Source organism: Takifugu rubripes, chromosome 4, assembly GCF_901000725.2.
Source record: "Takifugu rubripes chromosome 4, fTakRub1.2, whole genome shotgun sequence".
In the NCBI taxonomy this organism is placed as follows: Eukaryota; Metazoa; Chordata; class Actinopteri; order Tetraodontiformes; family Tetraodontidae; genus Takifugu; species Takifugu rubripes.
The window spans coordinates 11,634,336-11,648,923 of NC_042288.1; the positions used below are offsets into that span (position 1 = coordinate 11,634,336).

General features: G+C 46.9%; 1 protein-coding gene across 9 annotated transcripts in view; it reads right to left on the bottom strand.

Moving 5' to 3' along the window:
- Positions 1-266: 266 nt before the first annotated feature.
- The window catches only part of zmiz1a (zinc finger, MIZ-type containing 1a), a 72,490-nt gene continuing 58,168 nt past the window's right edge, over positions 267-14,588 (bottom strand). For 4 of the 9 annotated variants that reach the window (XM_003964004.3, XM_011603282.2, XM_011603281.2 and 1 more), the window contains 18 exons: positions 8,206-8,341; positions 7,327-7,441; positions 6,984-7,204; positions 6,702-6,903; positions 6,327-6,608; positions 5,905-6,084; positions 5,727-5,795; positions 5,465-5,630; positions 5,209-5,350; positions 4,917-5,127; positions 4,700-4,805; positions 4,383-4,543; positions 4,241-4,308; positions 4,091-4,159; positions 3,738-4,006; positions 3,446-3,654; positions 2,848-3,096; positions 267-2,667 (listed from right to left, as the gene is read on the bottom strand). In XM_003964004.3, coding sequence (XP_003964053.1) covers positions 2,560-2,667; positions 2,848-3,096; positions 3,446-3,654; positions 3,738-4,006; positions 4,091-4,159; positions 4,241-4,308; positions 4,383-4,543; positions 4,700-4,805; positions 4,917-5,127; positions 5,209-5,350; positions 5,465-5,630; positions 5,727-5,795; positions 5,905-6,084; positions 6,327-6,608; positions 6,702-6,903; positions 6,984-7,204; positions 7,327-7,441; positions 8,206-8,341 — 2,963 coding nt within the window. In that variant the 3' untranslated portion in view covers positions 267-2,559. Of the gene's footprint in view, positions 2,668-2,847; positions 3,097-3,445; positions 3,655-3,737; positions 4,007-4,090; positions 4,160-4,240; positions 4,309-4,382; positions 4,544-4,699; positions 4,806-4,916; positions 5,128-5,208; positions 5,351-5,464; positions 5,631-5,726; positions 5,796-5,904; positions 6,085-6,326; positions 6,609-6,701; positions 6,904-6,983; positions 7,205-7,326; positions 7,442-8,205; positions 8,342-8,415; positions 9,254-12,331; positions 12,368-14,588 lie in introns of those variants that run through there. The other 5 variants (XM_029835708.1, XM_029835709.1, XM_029835712.1 and 2 more) reach the window with 3 other exon arrangements.

Below are 14,588 nucleotides of genomic sequence, written 5' to 3' on the forward strand. Positions count from 1 at the left end.
TGTTTTCCCCCAGACCAAAGTATTTAATTTTTTTTTTTTTGGCGGGGGGTCTGTAAAGCCCTTAATAAAGAAAAAAGGTCAGATTTGTCACCCATGAACTGCGTAATTTCGACAGGAAAGTTCCCTGAATCAAAATCTCACACATTAAGTTTGGCACTAAACACATTTTACACATTTTATGGTTTGTGCAGCATAGATTAATTTTGGTTTTTCATGAAATATTTCAGCTCTTATTAGACATTATATGTCAGAAGACACGGAGGCTGTTGACTGTGTTTCATCTGAATACATATTTATTAGATAAATATTAGGATGTCACGTCGTCTAACTACATACAGATTTGCAAGACTAAAAATCACAATGTTTGTCTGACCAGTTTAGAGTATGAAATGATTGTACATAGAATGTACAAAACCAAAGAGACAACTGCTGCTCGCTGTGCCAATCGCTTCAGATTGTACCTTTATAGCATCTTTTGCCACATTGCATAAAAGTTAGAAATTTGACAAAATCTTTTACAAACTGTAAGTTTGGAGACAACCCTCCAGAGCCAATCACAGCTCAGCGCCTCCAAGTCCCAATTATACCTCATAAGGTTTATTTAATTTTGTAGCACCTTTATAAAGTACACAGGTAATACACAGAAGTTTAATATTACACAAAAGAAAAAAGTCTTTTTTTCTCTCATTGGAAACCCTGCGTGAATGGGTACATAAAATATCTTACATAAATGAACAGGTGTGGTTAGAGAGGTCTGCACAGACACAAACACAGACTCAGTTTGCCAATTTAATGTCCGACAGGAGGATCATGGCAGCTTTACAAATTCTACATACACTATGCACACTCCCCCTGGAGAAAATGAATACAATTCTGTTAGCGTGTCTCTATTTATCATTTACACTATGTACACATTCCCCTTAACACCCCAGTGCCCACCCTCTTATCTCTGCCACGAACTCCTGCTCTATGATTCGTTTTTACATTAATTGCATCTCTTTTAAGCCCAACAGTCAATTCCTGACCTCTGTAACCAGACGGTACAGTTTGTGTGGCTCAAATGATGTGTTGTTTTTTGTTTTTTTCTGTGGAAGGTTACTCTTTACAATATCACGTCAAAGAGGGAAATAATCATAATTTAAAAAAAATCATCCTAATGCGGCAGTGCATCGTCTTCAACAGACATACAAACACAAACATCTGATCCTCTCATATTTGGTTCATCAGGCTGGTTACGCGTCTCAAATTGGGGGAAACTACGCCACCTCGTGTTAACTGGAGGGTATAACAGCCATGAAAACAAGACAAATATAACTTAAAAATAGAAAATGGGACGAAAACACACGGTATTTCCTCTACTGCTAATAAAGGTTATTTAAAAAAAAAATCAGGCCACAGAACAACGCAGAGGCTTTTGCACAATCTCACCTGAAAGAAAAACACAAATCCGGACCTCTAAGCTGCATTAAGGATTGAAGATGACCCTTGAAGATGATTTGACTCTCAGGGTGATGGAAAACTACACGGGTGCTCGATACAAGGCCGATGAGAGTGCGACCGGTTGAATTTACCATAATTCTGGACTGGTAGTTCAGGGATAACCTGTGTTTGTCAGACGTACAGTACCATGTAGTTACCAGTATGACGTACTGTACAGTCACAAAATATTTACACAAGGTATATACAAGAGCTCTGGAAACACTGTCAGATCATGCAGGATGGATTTTGCTTTAAAAGACGCAACTTGACAGTAACAAAACAACGAAAAACGGGGAAAGGGTCGTGCAAATGTTCGTTTAAAACACAGTGATTTAAAAACTGGCGTACATATTAAAATCCTGCTTTTACACCGACATGATATCCAGGCCAAGTATAGACAACTTTGGTAATGGGAATCTGATTCAGGGCATTATTGGGTCAAGATAAGACAAATGGTTAAAAATTAAAACAATAAATATACAGAAAATGAAAAAAAAATGCGGTTTGATCAAGCACATCTAGGCTGGACACAGACGACAGGAGCCATTGGCACACGCGCACTTTGTGGACAAAGACATGGACAAGGAAGAGCGGAGGAGCTACAGGAGAACAGAGTCACCTCTTAAAGTCACTTATTCCTCCTTCATCTGTCCCTTTTACACACACGCACACATACGTCTGGGGAAGTCTGGAAGAACATATTTAAATTTTTTTAACAAAGGAAATGGCTAAAAACAGAGCTACAACCCTTTGATGACTCTCCCCTGTGTTGTTTACATGTGATGTTTTTAGCTGCACAAGTTAAAAGTCACAAATATCTTATTTATTTTACCACTTTAGTGCCATGGCTGTAAATGATGCGTTCGGGGGGGTGGGGAGTAGGGGACGAGTGGCCTTTTCTCCCCCGGAGTTCCCAAACTTTTCAGATGCGTCCTTATGCCACACGCCATCAGACCGTGTGTGTGCATGTGTGCGCGCGTGTGTGTGTGTGTGAACACAGGAAGCTTCGCCAAGTGTCAACAGGACGGTGAAGTGTCTGAGGACAGACAGCCGAGCACAACGCGGGAGGGTGCAGCGGGGCTAGTTGTTCTCAAACAGGGAGAGAAGGTCGTCGTTGCTGTTGGCGGGGAGGTCAGGGGGGTCGAGGTAAGACAGTAACTCGTCTGTGTTAGCCAGCTCTGGAAGCAGCTGTGGACAAAAAGTAGAGCAAAATGAGAGACCGGGCGAGGAGGACGGAGTGTGTTGTTATAGCGACACACAGAAAAAGAGAAGCAACCGGAGCACCGACCACGGGGACGAGAGCGGCTGCGGCAGACAATGTTAGCTGTTAACAGGTAAGTTATGGCACCGGAAAGCGAGCACACTTACGTCCAGGGAGGGTTCAGGCATGTCCTGGCTTCCCTGACCCAACTGGCCATCTGAGGAGGGGTTAAAGTTCATGTCACCGTGCGGGTGACTATTTTGCCCTGGCTGAGGCTGCGGCTGCGGCTGCGACTGACGCGGCGGCTGAGATGACTGGCTGCTGTGATGCAAGGGAGGCCCTGATTGGCTGCCAGGGTGGGGAGACGCATGCAAGATCTGCTGCATGGAGTTATGGGACTGATCGGGATGGGACATCTGCAGGTGCGAGAGGGAGACAGAAAGCCAGAGAAGGAGGAAGATTAGAGAGGTTACGTGTTAAGAAGGGGTGACGGGAGCATGAAGAAAGACAGGTAAAGCGAAATGAGCACTAGCATGAATAATATGGAACAGTTCTCCTTAATGGAAGCCAGCCGTGATCAGCAGACATGTGGAGCTGTGACTACACACAGCGAGATGAGCATGTGGCGCCCCCTTCAGACACTAGAGACTACCTGAGGATTCATATTATGCTAGGCCACACTGTCGGGGAGTAAGCTGGACAAATCAAATGATGCGCTGGTGCAAAGAGGTCGGTAGATCGAGGGGTCAAACACGCTCTGCTCACCGCATCGTTCATCCCGTGGGTGTGGGGTTTTTCTTGGGGAAGGAGACCGCCAGGGGCATCTGGGGGATGGGAGAGCTGGGGTCCATGGATGAAGTCGCTCATTGGTGGACCGCCGCCACCGCCACCTCCTGCTCCACCTCCTCCCACTCCCCCAGCAGAGGGGTTCCCATGAGGGAAGTCAAAGTTCCCCTGGCTGTGATAGTTGTTGCCTTCGGGAACAAAAGGACATTTGAGTGTCAAGATGATGGCTATTTTGTTATTACAGCGCTCGGCAGGATCAGGCTTTGTGTACCTCCTCCTGGGTAATCTCCCCCATTCCCACTGACATGTTGACCGGGGTGAGGCGTATAGGGACTGGGACCCGGTCCGTGCGGTCCTGGACCCGGCCCAAGTTGAGCGATCATCTCCATGACATTGGGCATGGTCATCTGACTGGGACTCATGGTCTTGAACCGCTTGGCCAGTGGCCCGTCAGGGTCCTCCTTGATGTGTATTTCAGATTTAATGGGGACGGGTCTCCAGCTACACGTGGGATCTATAGTGACCTCCTCAAACTCTGAACTGTGGAATAAGAAAGTGGGACGTTACATCACAGAACTATGAAGACCAAGAGTTGGGGCTGAACTCAGAAGATAAGAAACGCACTTTTGGATGGCGTTGAGGATTCCCCACATGTACTGATCCACTTCAAGTCCTTCTAGTAATGCTGTTTTACTGGAAAAAAAAACCAAAATAACACTCAGTAATAAGAATCTTCACGATGGCCTTGTCCAAAAAGCTCAAGTTAACACTCACTTGCACACAGGACACCTCCACGTGCCCCTCTCACAGTTGAGCTGCAGGTAGGACTCCAGATCAAAACACTGCAGACGACAGGACAATTCATCTCCAGCGCTGTTTGTCAGGGACACACAAGTCCACCAGAACCTGAACCCACCTGCACATGTTTGCAGTCGTGTCCTCGTGCTGGTAGCTGGATGCGCCGGAAGGTGATGGGACACTTGAGCGAGACCTTAATGGCCGTCTGCTCCACGCCGTCCTCCCCATTGAGAGTGGTGTTTCCTGCCGAGGCCGCCACGCTGCTGAAGTTCCTCTTAACTGAAACATAGTTTCAGAGGGAAAGTTTCACTTTGCGATCACTCGCTGGCGACGCACCAGGGTTTATTTTAAAACAACAGAGGAGCAGGCGAAGGCAAATGTAATTGAGATGATCTTTTGCATATTAACTATGATATTTGACAAAAGAAGACATACTCTTGGTGATGCAGTGTTCTGCAGGAAGGAGTCTTTTCTTTAGAAGCCCCTGGAGGACGGAGCGCACAGATGGCCTGTGGACCAGCTGCAGCACGAACAGGTGAGACTGCGAGGCAACGTTAAAACAAGGAGAAAATGAAACGCACAGTGCTATATAGCACGCCGCTAAAGACTTCAATTACCGTCGCGGTGATGAGATCTGCACACGGTTACTCACACAACAGCAGGCGGTGACGGTAATCTGGATCGTGTTTCTCCCAGGTTGACACACGTGCTTCAGGTGCAGGGGTTTGTGGGATGTTTTGTTGTCCCCTCTCTCGATGGTGAGGGGCGTGGCGTTGACACTGACTTGGACGGAGGCGGGCCAGTTTGTGTTCATCTGCCTGTCTTCATGGTGGTAGCACTTAAACTGCAGCTCCAGGTCAGACCTGCAGGGGGCAGCAGAGAGTGGCATTTAAAAGGTGAATGAGGGAGGGGGAAGAACAGATTCTGGGGTGGCGCCGTCCTACCTCCACATGAGCGTCTGGTGGACGGAGGGTCGTAGATGGAAGACGTGGTTACTGACGGCCAGGTTGTGCTCCAAGCGGAACGGCTCCAGCACCACTCCGTCTCTGACCGGGAACGTCAGCCGCAGCTCCTCGTTGGGGTTCGCTGAGATGGAAGAGAAAGCGAGAGGTGACATTTGAAACCGTCAAAGTCATGCAACACGGCAGATCAAAGGAAACACGGTGCGCTTCAAAGAGGACGCTCGTCTGGGACGCTCACCTGGAGGGGGCGGCAGCGCTGTCATATTTGGTTTCATGTCAGGCGCAAACGGGGGCTTCACGTCCGGATTTGGTGACAGATATGGTGGAATACCACTTCCTGGGGTCATAGGGGGTGTGGGGTTTCCAGGGACAGGAGAGTGGGGGTAGTTTCCAGGCCGCGGGGGCTGTTTAAGGAAAGTCAGTAAATGAAAACCTCTGTACAGCTCATTTCACATGTGCGACCACGTCAAATCTAAGACCAACAGCTTGGTGAAACTCACCCCGTTGCCTTGGCTGTACGAGTATCCACCACCAGAAAAGTTGGTACTCTGACCATTGAAGGACTCTTGCTGTATAAGAAATGCAAAACAATACATTCTTGCTCAGTTTTTACTCTTAAAGCAGACATATTATTGTTTTTTATAGTGGACACTATAACAAACATATGGTGGAACAGACCTTGTAGTATTGACCCATGGGCATGCCAGAGGGGTACTGTCCTTGGCTCTGCTGCCCCGGCATCCTCTGGCCAGGGTAATTAGGCGATGACAGAGGCCTGGACGTGTTTGATGTGGGGTACTGACCCTGCTGTGGTGGGAACTGACTGTTGGGTCCGTACTGCTGACCCCCATAACCTGCCTGTAAAAATAATTTAAAGAAAGATAGAGGTAAGGATACGATTCATACACAAGGAGGGCGAAAGCACGAACAATAGAGAGCAGAATAGACGTAGAAGAGACCGTGAAGACTGAGTAACAGTTGAAAAGGAGCCTGGATGCTTTCAAATACAAAAATACTGTGCAGGCAGGAATGTTAGTGCAACAGTTGTAATCCTGCAGATAAACCTTGTCAGGGATAATCAATCTACTGAAACCACTCACCTCTCCTGGATAAGGCCTCTTCATCCCCTGCATGGGCATGCCTTGTCGAGGTCCCGCTGGGTAACCTTGCTGAGGCATCCTCTGGCCGTGAGGTCCAAAGGGCCCCATTCCAGGAGTTCGAGCCTGGTTCATGCCCATGGGAGGCCCGCTCATGTTAGGGTTGTTCATGGCAGATGCCATGCTGGCTGGATTTATCCCTCCAGGGGGGCCTCGGGGACCCGGTTGGTTCATGAACTGGTTGTTGTAGGCCTGAGCGGTGCCCATTTGGAAGGAGGAGCACATCTGGAGGGGGGACGTGAGATTTCAGGGTGGTTTGTGGATCAGTGGTTATTTTTGCAGGGATTATTTATACATGCTAGCAGACGCGTGTTGTACCTGTCCATACTGGTTCATGTCCTTGTTCTGGGTCTCCTGCAGAGCTGCCACCGTGGCCGTTGCCGTGGCCGTCGCAGTGGCGGCAGCGGCAGCAACGGCGGCTGCCGCAGCAGCGGCGGCTGGCTGGGTGAAGTCACCAGGGGGACGCGTGTGAGAGGTCATTCCCATTCCACCCGGAGGGGCATTTGGGCCTCCAGAATAACTACAGAAACACACAGAACACCCTTTAATGATGACAGGAAATGCTACTGGCCACATTCTCTACAAAAGACAGACTCTTACCTCCCACTGTAGCCACCAGGACCTCCAGTGTAGCCAGGCCTGCCGTACATCCCCTGTTGCATGTACGACTGGTTAGAACCTCCTTTGGTTGGAAACTGTTGCTGCTGAGCACTGAACTGAGGAGAGTTCAGCCCCGGTCCGCTGCCAGACATCCCTGATCCCATAGGGTTACCTCCAGGATTCATGGGATTATTGCTGTTTGCCATCGGGTTCCCGAGCACCTGGAGTCACCAGTGAACGATACAACAACCATGACTGATGTAAAATAAATGAAGAGTGTGCAGTGCAGCCGTAAGCCTGCGGAATAGAATTTATCCTGACACGATGTTTGGACATACTGTACCTGGCTCTGTGACGTGTTGGTCACACCCCACACTGTTGTAACCACCGACAATGACCCAGGGGGTTGGTTGGTGTTTTGTTGCCAGGGGACAGAGTCGTAGGGAAAGGAACCATCACTAGAAAGTACACGAAAACAAAAACATGTGCCTAACGTCACACTTGGGTAAACTGGCCAAGAAAATAACCAATAGAAAGCCAAGAGAGATGAGGATCTACCTTAAAAATGCAAATAACTGGGGAAATCAGTCTGCCAAATGTGAGGCCATTAGAAATGCTTGGCATCCAATTTCAAAACACATTTTTATCCAGGATTTGTGCTAATGCTTGCACAGCGATGAGTACAAGAGCTCCAATTGAACTGATAAGGAGGTGTGCACTCAGACGGACCTTTTATTAAGTTAAATTATGTATCTGGGTTGATAGCCATCCAAAGCAGTTGGAACGTTTCACATTTGAGTTAAATATCTGGACAAGTTGATGCTGATGTGTTTTATTTAATGAACAGGTTGGGGCCTCCTGGGGAGAGGCATGTGTCCAGTTAAGTGGGAGGAAACTGCTGTTTTTGGAGAGACTCTTGTTTTTCTTGGTCGAGGTGCTCAATCTTCCCCTCTTAAAAGCACAGCCTGACCCAAGGCCTGACTCTTGGCTTCACCGTCAGAGAGGTATTAGCACACAATGTTCTCCAAAGATGTGACTTCACTTCTTCCCACCTCGCTCGGCTTGGGAGTATCATGAGCGACAAATCTGAGATAATATCCCGATGAGAGGAAACTTCTGATCAACTTAGGTTTCCTGTATTTTACTGCTCAATAAAGTGGACATTGTCAAATAAACAGAGGGTCTGAGCTCTAAGCCGAAGCAGTACCCCCCCCCCACTAACCTGTGAGTGAGCCCAGGCTTCATGCTGTTCATGCTCGGCTGCATGGGGACTTTTCCCTGCGGCTCGTTGTGCCTGCTCTTCTGGTGACGCAGCAGGAGCAGACGACCCAGCTCCTCGCACCACGACGACAGCAGGGCTGCGAGGGAAACACATATGAACACTCTTGAATGTACATTCTGTGCATTTATCTCACCTCAACACGACACACACGTTTTTTGATGATTTTTTTCACGTGGGCAGCAAAATGCATCATCAGTGATGGATCACCCTGCAGTCTTTGCTAAATCCAGCAGGGGGCGCCGTACGACAGCAAATCGGCTCTGATTATTTACAGTTAACATCACAGGAAATAAAATTCTTGTACAGCACAAAGGACCTGCAGGTTATTTGGTGCAGAGAGGGAGGGGCTGGAATGGAGCGTGAGAGGCAGACGGAGACAACATGATCTGCGGCACACAAATGAAACGGTGGCGTCTTCATACTCCTCCGCTTTCTTCACACCTCACCAACACTGGTCTATCTTCCACACCTCCCAGGTCCCCAAAAAAGAGGAGCACTAACACTACCTACTGTCTTACCTTCTAAAAGAAAACAATATTTATGAATTCTTAATTCAATTTGTATTTAGTCCAAGTCAACGTTAAAATCCTTGTAAAATCTTCACTAAAAGGCAACATTTTGGGATCAAATTCAATTATTTAACACATTATTTCAGCCTAATCGGCCTATAAACACAAGTTCCCAGGATGTGATCATGCTTGGTTTATGGTTTGAATATGCAGAGTGTATATGGGTCTCTTTACTAAGATAAACAAGAAGAGAAACAAGTTAGATAAAGATAACGAGAGGAGAGGAATGAAAAACAAAGTGGCGACATTTTCTCCAGCAGGGCGGAGAGAGGCAAACCTTCCAGTTAAGGAGGAATTACTCCACCCTGCCATTACAGAGAGCTTATCTCCTCACTAAATCACCACCTCCACACCGAGGAACTGCCTCCTCGACTGGCAACCCGCCATTAGGACCCAAAGATCACGCAATGAGACGGAGGAGGTGAGCTAGCACATCAGCAACTAACTCTAACAAGCTGCGAAGGCCAGAGGTCACCTATAACAGAGAGAGGGTCCACTCAAGGAAATGTGCATATTTTAGTGAGCTTGGAACAGCTCGCGCGACCTTGCTATCAGCTCGTTGTCCACCCCCATGTTAAAACCCTGCCAACACCATCACACACCCACCGCTGCACCACCTTTTCACCAACGCTGCACGCCCACAACCCCCTCACTCGTCCCCTTTGAATTTCCTGCTGACAACTTTAAGTTGTGCTGTCAGACGCGAGGTCTGGGGGATGGGAGCTACGCTGTGTCATGAGTTCATTTCAAATGCATTTTTATGCTTTATTATTACGGTTCTTATAAATAACCAGCAAACAACAACTGGGATAAATGAAAGGATGGAGCCACTCAGTCGATAATGGCCTTATTTTTAAACTTTTGTTTCTCTTGGCTGCAGATAAAGATCAGGGTAAAAGATACTTGTTGTGTTATTTTTTAGAATGGGATGTCGGAGGCAGTTTTATTTGAAAGCATATCCAACAACTTTGGAATGCAGACCAGTGGTGTTCTTACACTCTTTCTAGTGCCAAAACAATTTTCTATTTTGATATAAAAATGGTTGGGAAACATCATTGTACTTTTAGAAGCTGCAAATTGCACAGTTCTTTCAGTAAAACGTGCTGCTCAGCCTTGGGTGCTCCTGCAGCTAATGGCTGTTTACAGCAGCGATACGGAGCGGCATATCATCTCATGATCTCCACAGTCTGGCTCTGCTCAAAGGAGGTCAACCTTAAACGCCACGCCCCAGTCATATATCGACATAGAGACGTCTAATGTCTGTCCCCTTCTTCACATCTCATTGGTGAATTACTGACTCGCACACGTGAAACAGTCAAAATCAGCTGAGTTTACCCAGATTTTCAGAGGATCTCTGCAGAACCTCAATGCTACGTGATGTGTTGATGTGACACTTCCCAGTCAGGCAGGGATGTTGAGAGATTGTCGCTCCGGTTTGGAACAACAGGCCTATCTGCTACTCTGTTGTCCTGAGGCACACGCGTCAGCACGAGGATCGGTACTTGTTGGGTTTGTTCATTCTAACTTGCAAAAACACTCCAGCCTATGAGGAAAGCGATCCAGCATTTATTGCCTTTTGTTTAAATGATTGGACTCTGGAAATGGAATCATAGATAATCGCTCCAGTTACACCTCCAAAACTCCAGACAGACACGTCAATAAGAGTTTCTGAATTGATCGTCTAACAGCTGATTTGTTCTGTTCCCCCGCCAGCAAGGAGAGAAGAAGATAAGCAGATTTGTTTTTAGGAAACTCTCCTTAACCCCCCCCCCAGAAGAGCCCCCATTCCGAGAAGCTCCAGCTTTCAATTGAGTAATACCCAGAGACATATGGGCCCTCCTCACTCCAGCCATATTAAACCCCATATGGGTGACTGATAGCGGGAGACCCGGCTCATTCTCCCCTCACCTCGGCCCCTGTGGGAGCAGCAGGGAGGGAGAGTAAGCCATGGTAACAGGCTGCAAGGCCCATTAACTAATGACAGAGTGTGTGTTTTTGTGTGTGTCTACACAAGCCCTTTTATTACAAGGAACCTCAATGCTAATTACCATGAATGCTGAAAGCACCGTGTTTGTGTCACAACATATTGCTATCAGATTATAGAACGCTGTAAGTGTGTGTGGCCCGACACAAATTCACTTAGCTACACAATACGGACGCCACTTTGTTGATGAACACCTGATGCAATTTAAATGTGAGTCCTCGCGCCTGCTTTCATGTATGTAACCATGAGGCTGAAGCACACAGCGGAGGACTGTCACCACGCTGGACTGCTCCCAGGAGTGTGAATCACTGAACCAAATGTGCTTTGGACTATAGAGGAAAGCTTCAATTTTCCTGTGCAGGAGAAAGCAGCGCACTAAAAAAAGAGGGGCAAAAAAGGGCCAAAATGATCCAACAGCCAGTGGGAACAGACACACAGATTCCGTCCTTGGACATGGTGGCAGGGCTCGTCAACGGGGAAGAACAGGTTTTGTTTTTAGAGTAAAATCACTCGTGGTCTATTTGCACGTGCAAGGTGGCACCTGAGAGCCCCGACTAGTAGAGCTTCAGCTCCCATCAATGACAAGCTTGTTAAAATATGGAAATACATCAATGGTTCATTTGTTTTAAGCCATGTATCACAGCAGAAGATGGTGTTCAAAACTATTAGATAACAGAGAGATTCCAGATATTTCAGTAGCAATACAATTGCAGGTAATGAATGGTCAAACGCTACATCGATCAATCAAAGCTTCTACACACGGGCACGACAGTAAAGCTCTCTGAGACGATGCGTAGGATGAATAAAAGAAGGCGTTAATTCAGAATCGATCATCATAGAGGTCTGGGAAACAGCAGGTAGGTCTGTGCTGTGGGTACAATATGGTAAATTATGCAAAAGACAAATATAGAGAGGATAGAAAATCCTGCAAAGTAAAACAAACAAACAAAAAAAAACAATCATGCTTTTTGCTGAGGTGTGATGGAAGCCATTTAAGCAGTCAATGATATCCCCCATGCTGCCCCCTCTCTGTTCAGCCAACTTCTTTCAAGAGAAAAGCATATCAAATGGGCTTTAGTCTCAAAGCTCGGAGGCAGACAAACTCAAACGTGCCCTGCAGAGACTCATCTCCTGTCAGAAATCACACTCCAAAAACCAAAACCGTGCCTTTAATTCTACCAACTCTTCAAACGTGTTACAGATCTGAAGCAGCATCTGAATTCAAATTTCGTGCCTTTGTTTAATTTCATTAGTTTTTGGGGTTTTTTAAATCTTTCTCTCACTGAACAAGCCAACTCTTGGTTTGTTGGTTTTTTCCCTGGTTGATCATGTCACTGATGACCTCTGGCAGCACACCAGACATGAGGACAGAGGGGGGAGAAAATGGATGGAAGGATGCTAGACAGAGGACAGGTGGGGATGGAGGGAGTGGGCAGATCCCCCCCTCCCCAGTATGTGTGTGGGTCACAAGCCAAAAAAAGATGCTGCAGCCCGGAAGGGAGGGTGTCTCTACCTGAGTCACTCTGACATCTCCTGCAGGTGCTGGTTTCTGTGGGGTTCAAATTACACATTTTAAATGGCGGACAGGGTCACAAGAACACACCAAACATTATGCAGTATGTAGCGGCTAAATCTGGCTAAACGTCCGAGCTGGGAAACCTCTCACATGTGACTAAACACATCTGAGTCGTGTGTTTGTGTTTAATAAATATGTAAGACGTCCTCTACAGGTCTTATGTGGACAAAGGGCTACAAATATGAGCATCTGTAACCTCTGAAAAGTGCTGCAATAACTATTCATGGTCCAATTCGCGCTTGTTTTCCTGTTGAATTTAATATCAAGTCTGGGTTGTTTCAGTTTCAACTGAGCTTGAATATAAACCAAAATGTGCTGACATTTTCTCAACCTGCCAAAGATGATTTAATATCAAGACGGGCCTGTGAGGGTCAGCGCGGTCCCCCATGGCATGAAGACTGCTTCGAAAGTTTAAAGAACTAAATATGTATTAGGACAAAAGCCAAAAAGTTGTTGTTTCATGGAGACCAGAATGAAATAGCAAGCGGGTTCCAGTTCATAGCGTGATTAATATCTGTGGTTAACATACATTAACCTTAATTCAACAGACTCAGCTTCAAATGCACAGAATAAACATAATTCAGGAATACTAAGAGGCAGTATTAGTGCCTTGTTTGTTACACGTTAATGCACAGCTACAGGAGGTCGCGGCGTCACCTCACGGGAAAGATAATGAGAGAACATTCCTGCAACGTCACCACATCCTTCTCTGGAGGCGGAACATCTGACTGAGGAAACGCTGTGTTTGACAAGATGGAGGCTGGTTCCAGCCCTGCTTGATGCGGAGTGACACCACGCAGCTCTCCGGGTACGCGTCCGGCACATTTCCCACCACACACAAGTCATGCCGCTGAAGCGACCAGTGTTAAATTCAGCTTTGTTGGGCGGCCGCGTCACATGCTCCGTGAGTCAGCGCGCGTGTGTGTGGCTTCCCCCACAGACCTCCAGTGTGGCGACCTCCCACATCTGTATCGGACGGCTTTATCTGATGCCTCAGCAATCACGGCGAGCCAGCGTAGGATGGCATATGTCTGATCATGCTCTAAAAATACATATTTACACTCAGCTGCACCTCTAAAAAACACACATACACACGCTGCTTGGATACGGACAGTTTTCCCCCCAGTAAATAAGAAAACCTCGGCTTTGTGCCGCTGTGTAAACAAACACATTCACTGTCAGTGTTTTTGAAGAAGTACTTATACAGCAAAGTGCCTCACACTGCGAGGAGAGAACAACAAACTGTGAATGAACTCCTCCTGCCAGCCACTCGCAGCTCCACCACTGGAGGGGAACTGGTAGATATCACGTGCCTAATTATAACCAGGCCCACTACTTGACACAACTTCCTCATTGTGTGGCTTAATCTCTCCCCGAGTTTGTTCCTCCGGCAGAATCATGAAAACACAATCAGGAATTTCCTACAGCTGCTGTTTTGATAAAACGCAGCAGCGATCTGATGAAGAAAGAGGAATTCCAGCTGCGCAGCCTCCGCAGGTGAACGGGAAAAGGTGCCAACAAACAACGTGCGAGTGTTCTGAAGGCCCCCCTCCTGCCTGCTGACAATATTTATCTCCCATAAAACTGTTTGTGCTTCCAGAAATTCTCCGAATTCTCCAGAAACACATTTAACTCTGATTTACTTGGCTGCTCGCTGCTAAATGGGAGGAAGGGGGAAAAAGATGTTAAGCAATAATTCATTATTTAAAAAAAAACAACCTTGTTGCAAACAAATGCTCCGTAGTTCAAATGTCAGCAATGAGTCACTAAGCAGTCCAACAGAAAGGCCACATAGTTCCACAACAAAGATGTAGAGTAAGAGGTTCCAAAACCAGGGGCAGGAGGGGAGACGCAGCCACTCCACGCCTCTTTAAAGGTCATTGCAGGCTTGCTTATTAATTAAGATGTTAGATTCGAGGTTGTGTTAAATGCTGAATGAATATTGTGCAGCGCTGTGTTTTATTGCCCAAATACCCTCAACTCATTCATAAGAGGCAACTGTTTCATCCCTTTATGGGATATTAAACACAACAGAAACAAAAAAAACAGGCCTTTCAGGGGAGAGTATTGTCCTCCTCCAGGCCTGCAGAGCAGAAAAAAGGATCCAGAGCAGAAAAGTGGGTCATAAACTAACACACACTTGCCTTTGGTGCTATAGTGGAAATCATGGTGCCGCCTCCACAGACAGAACACA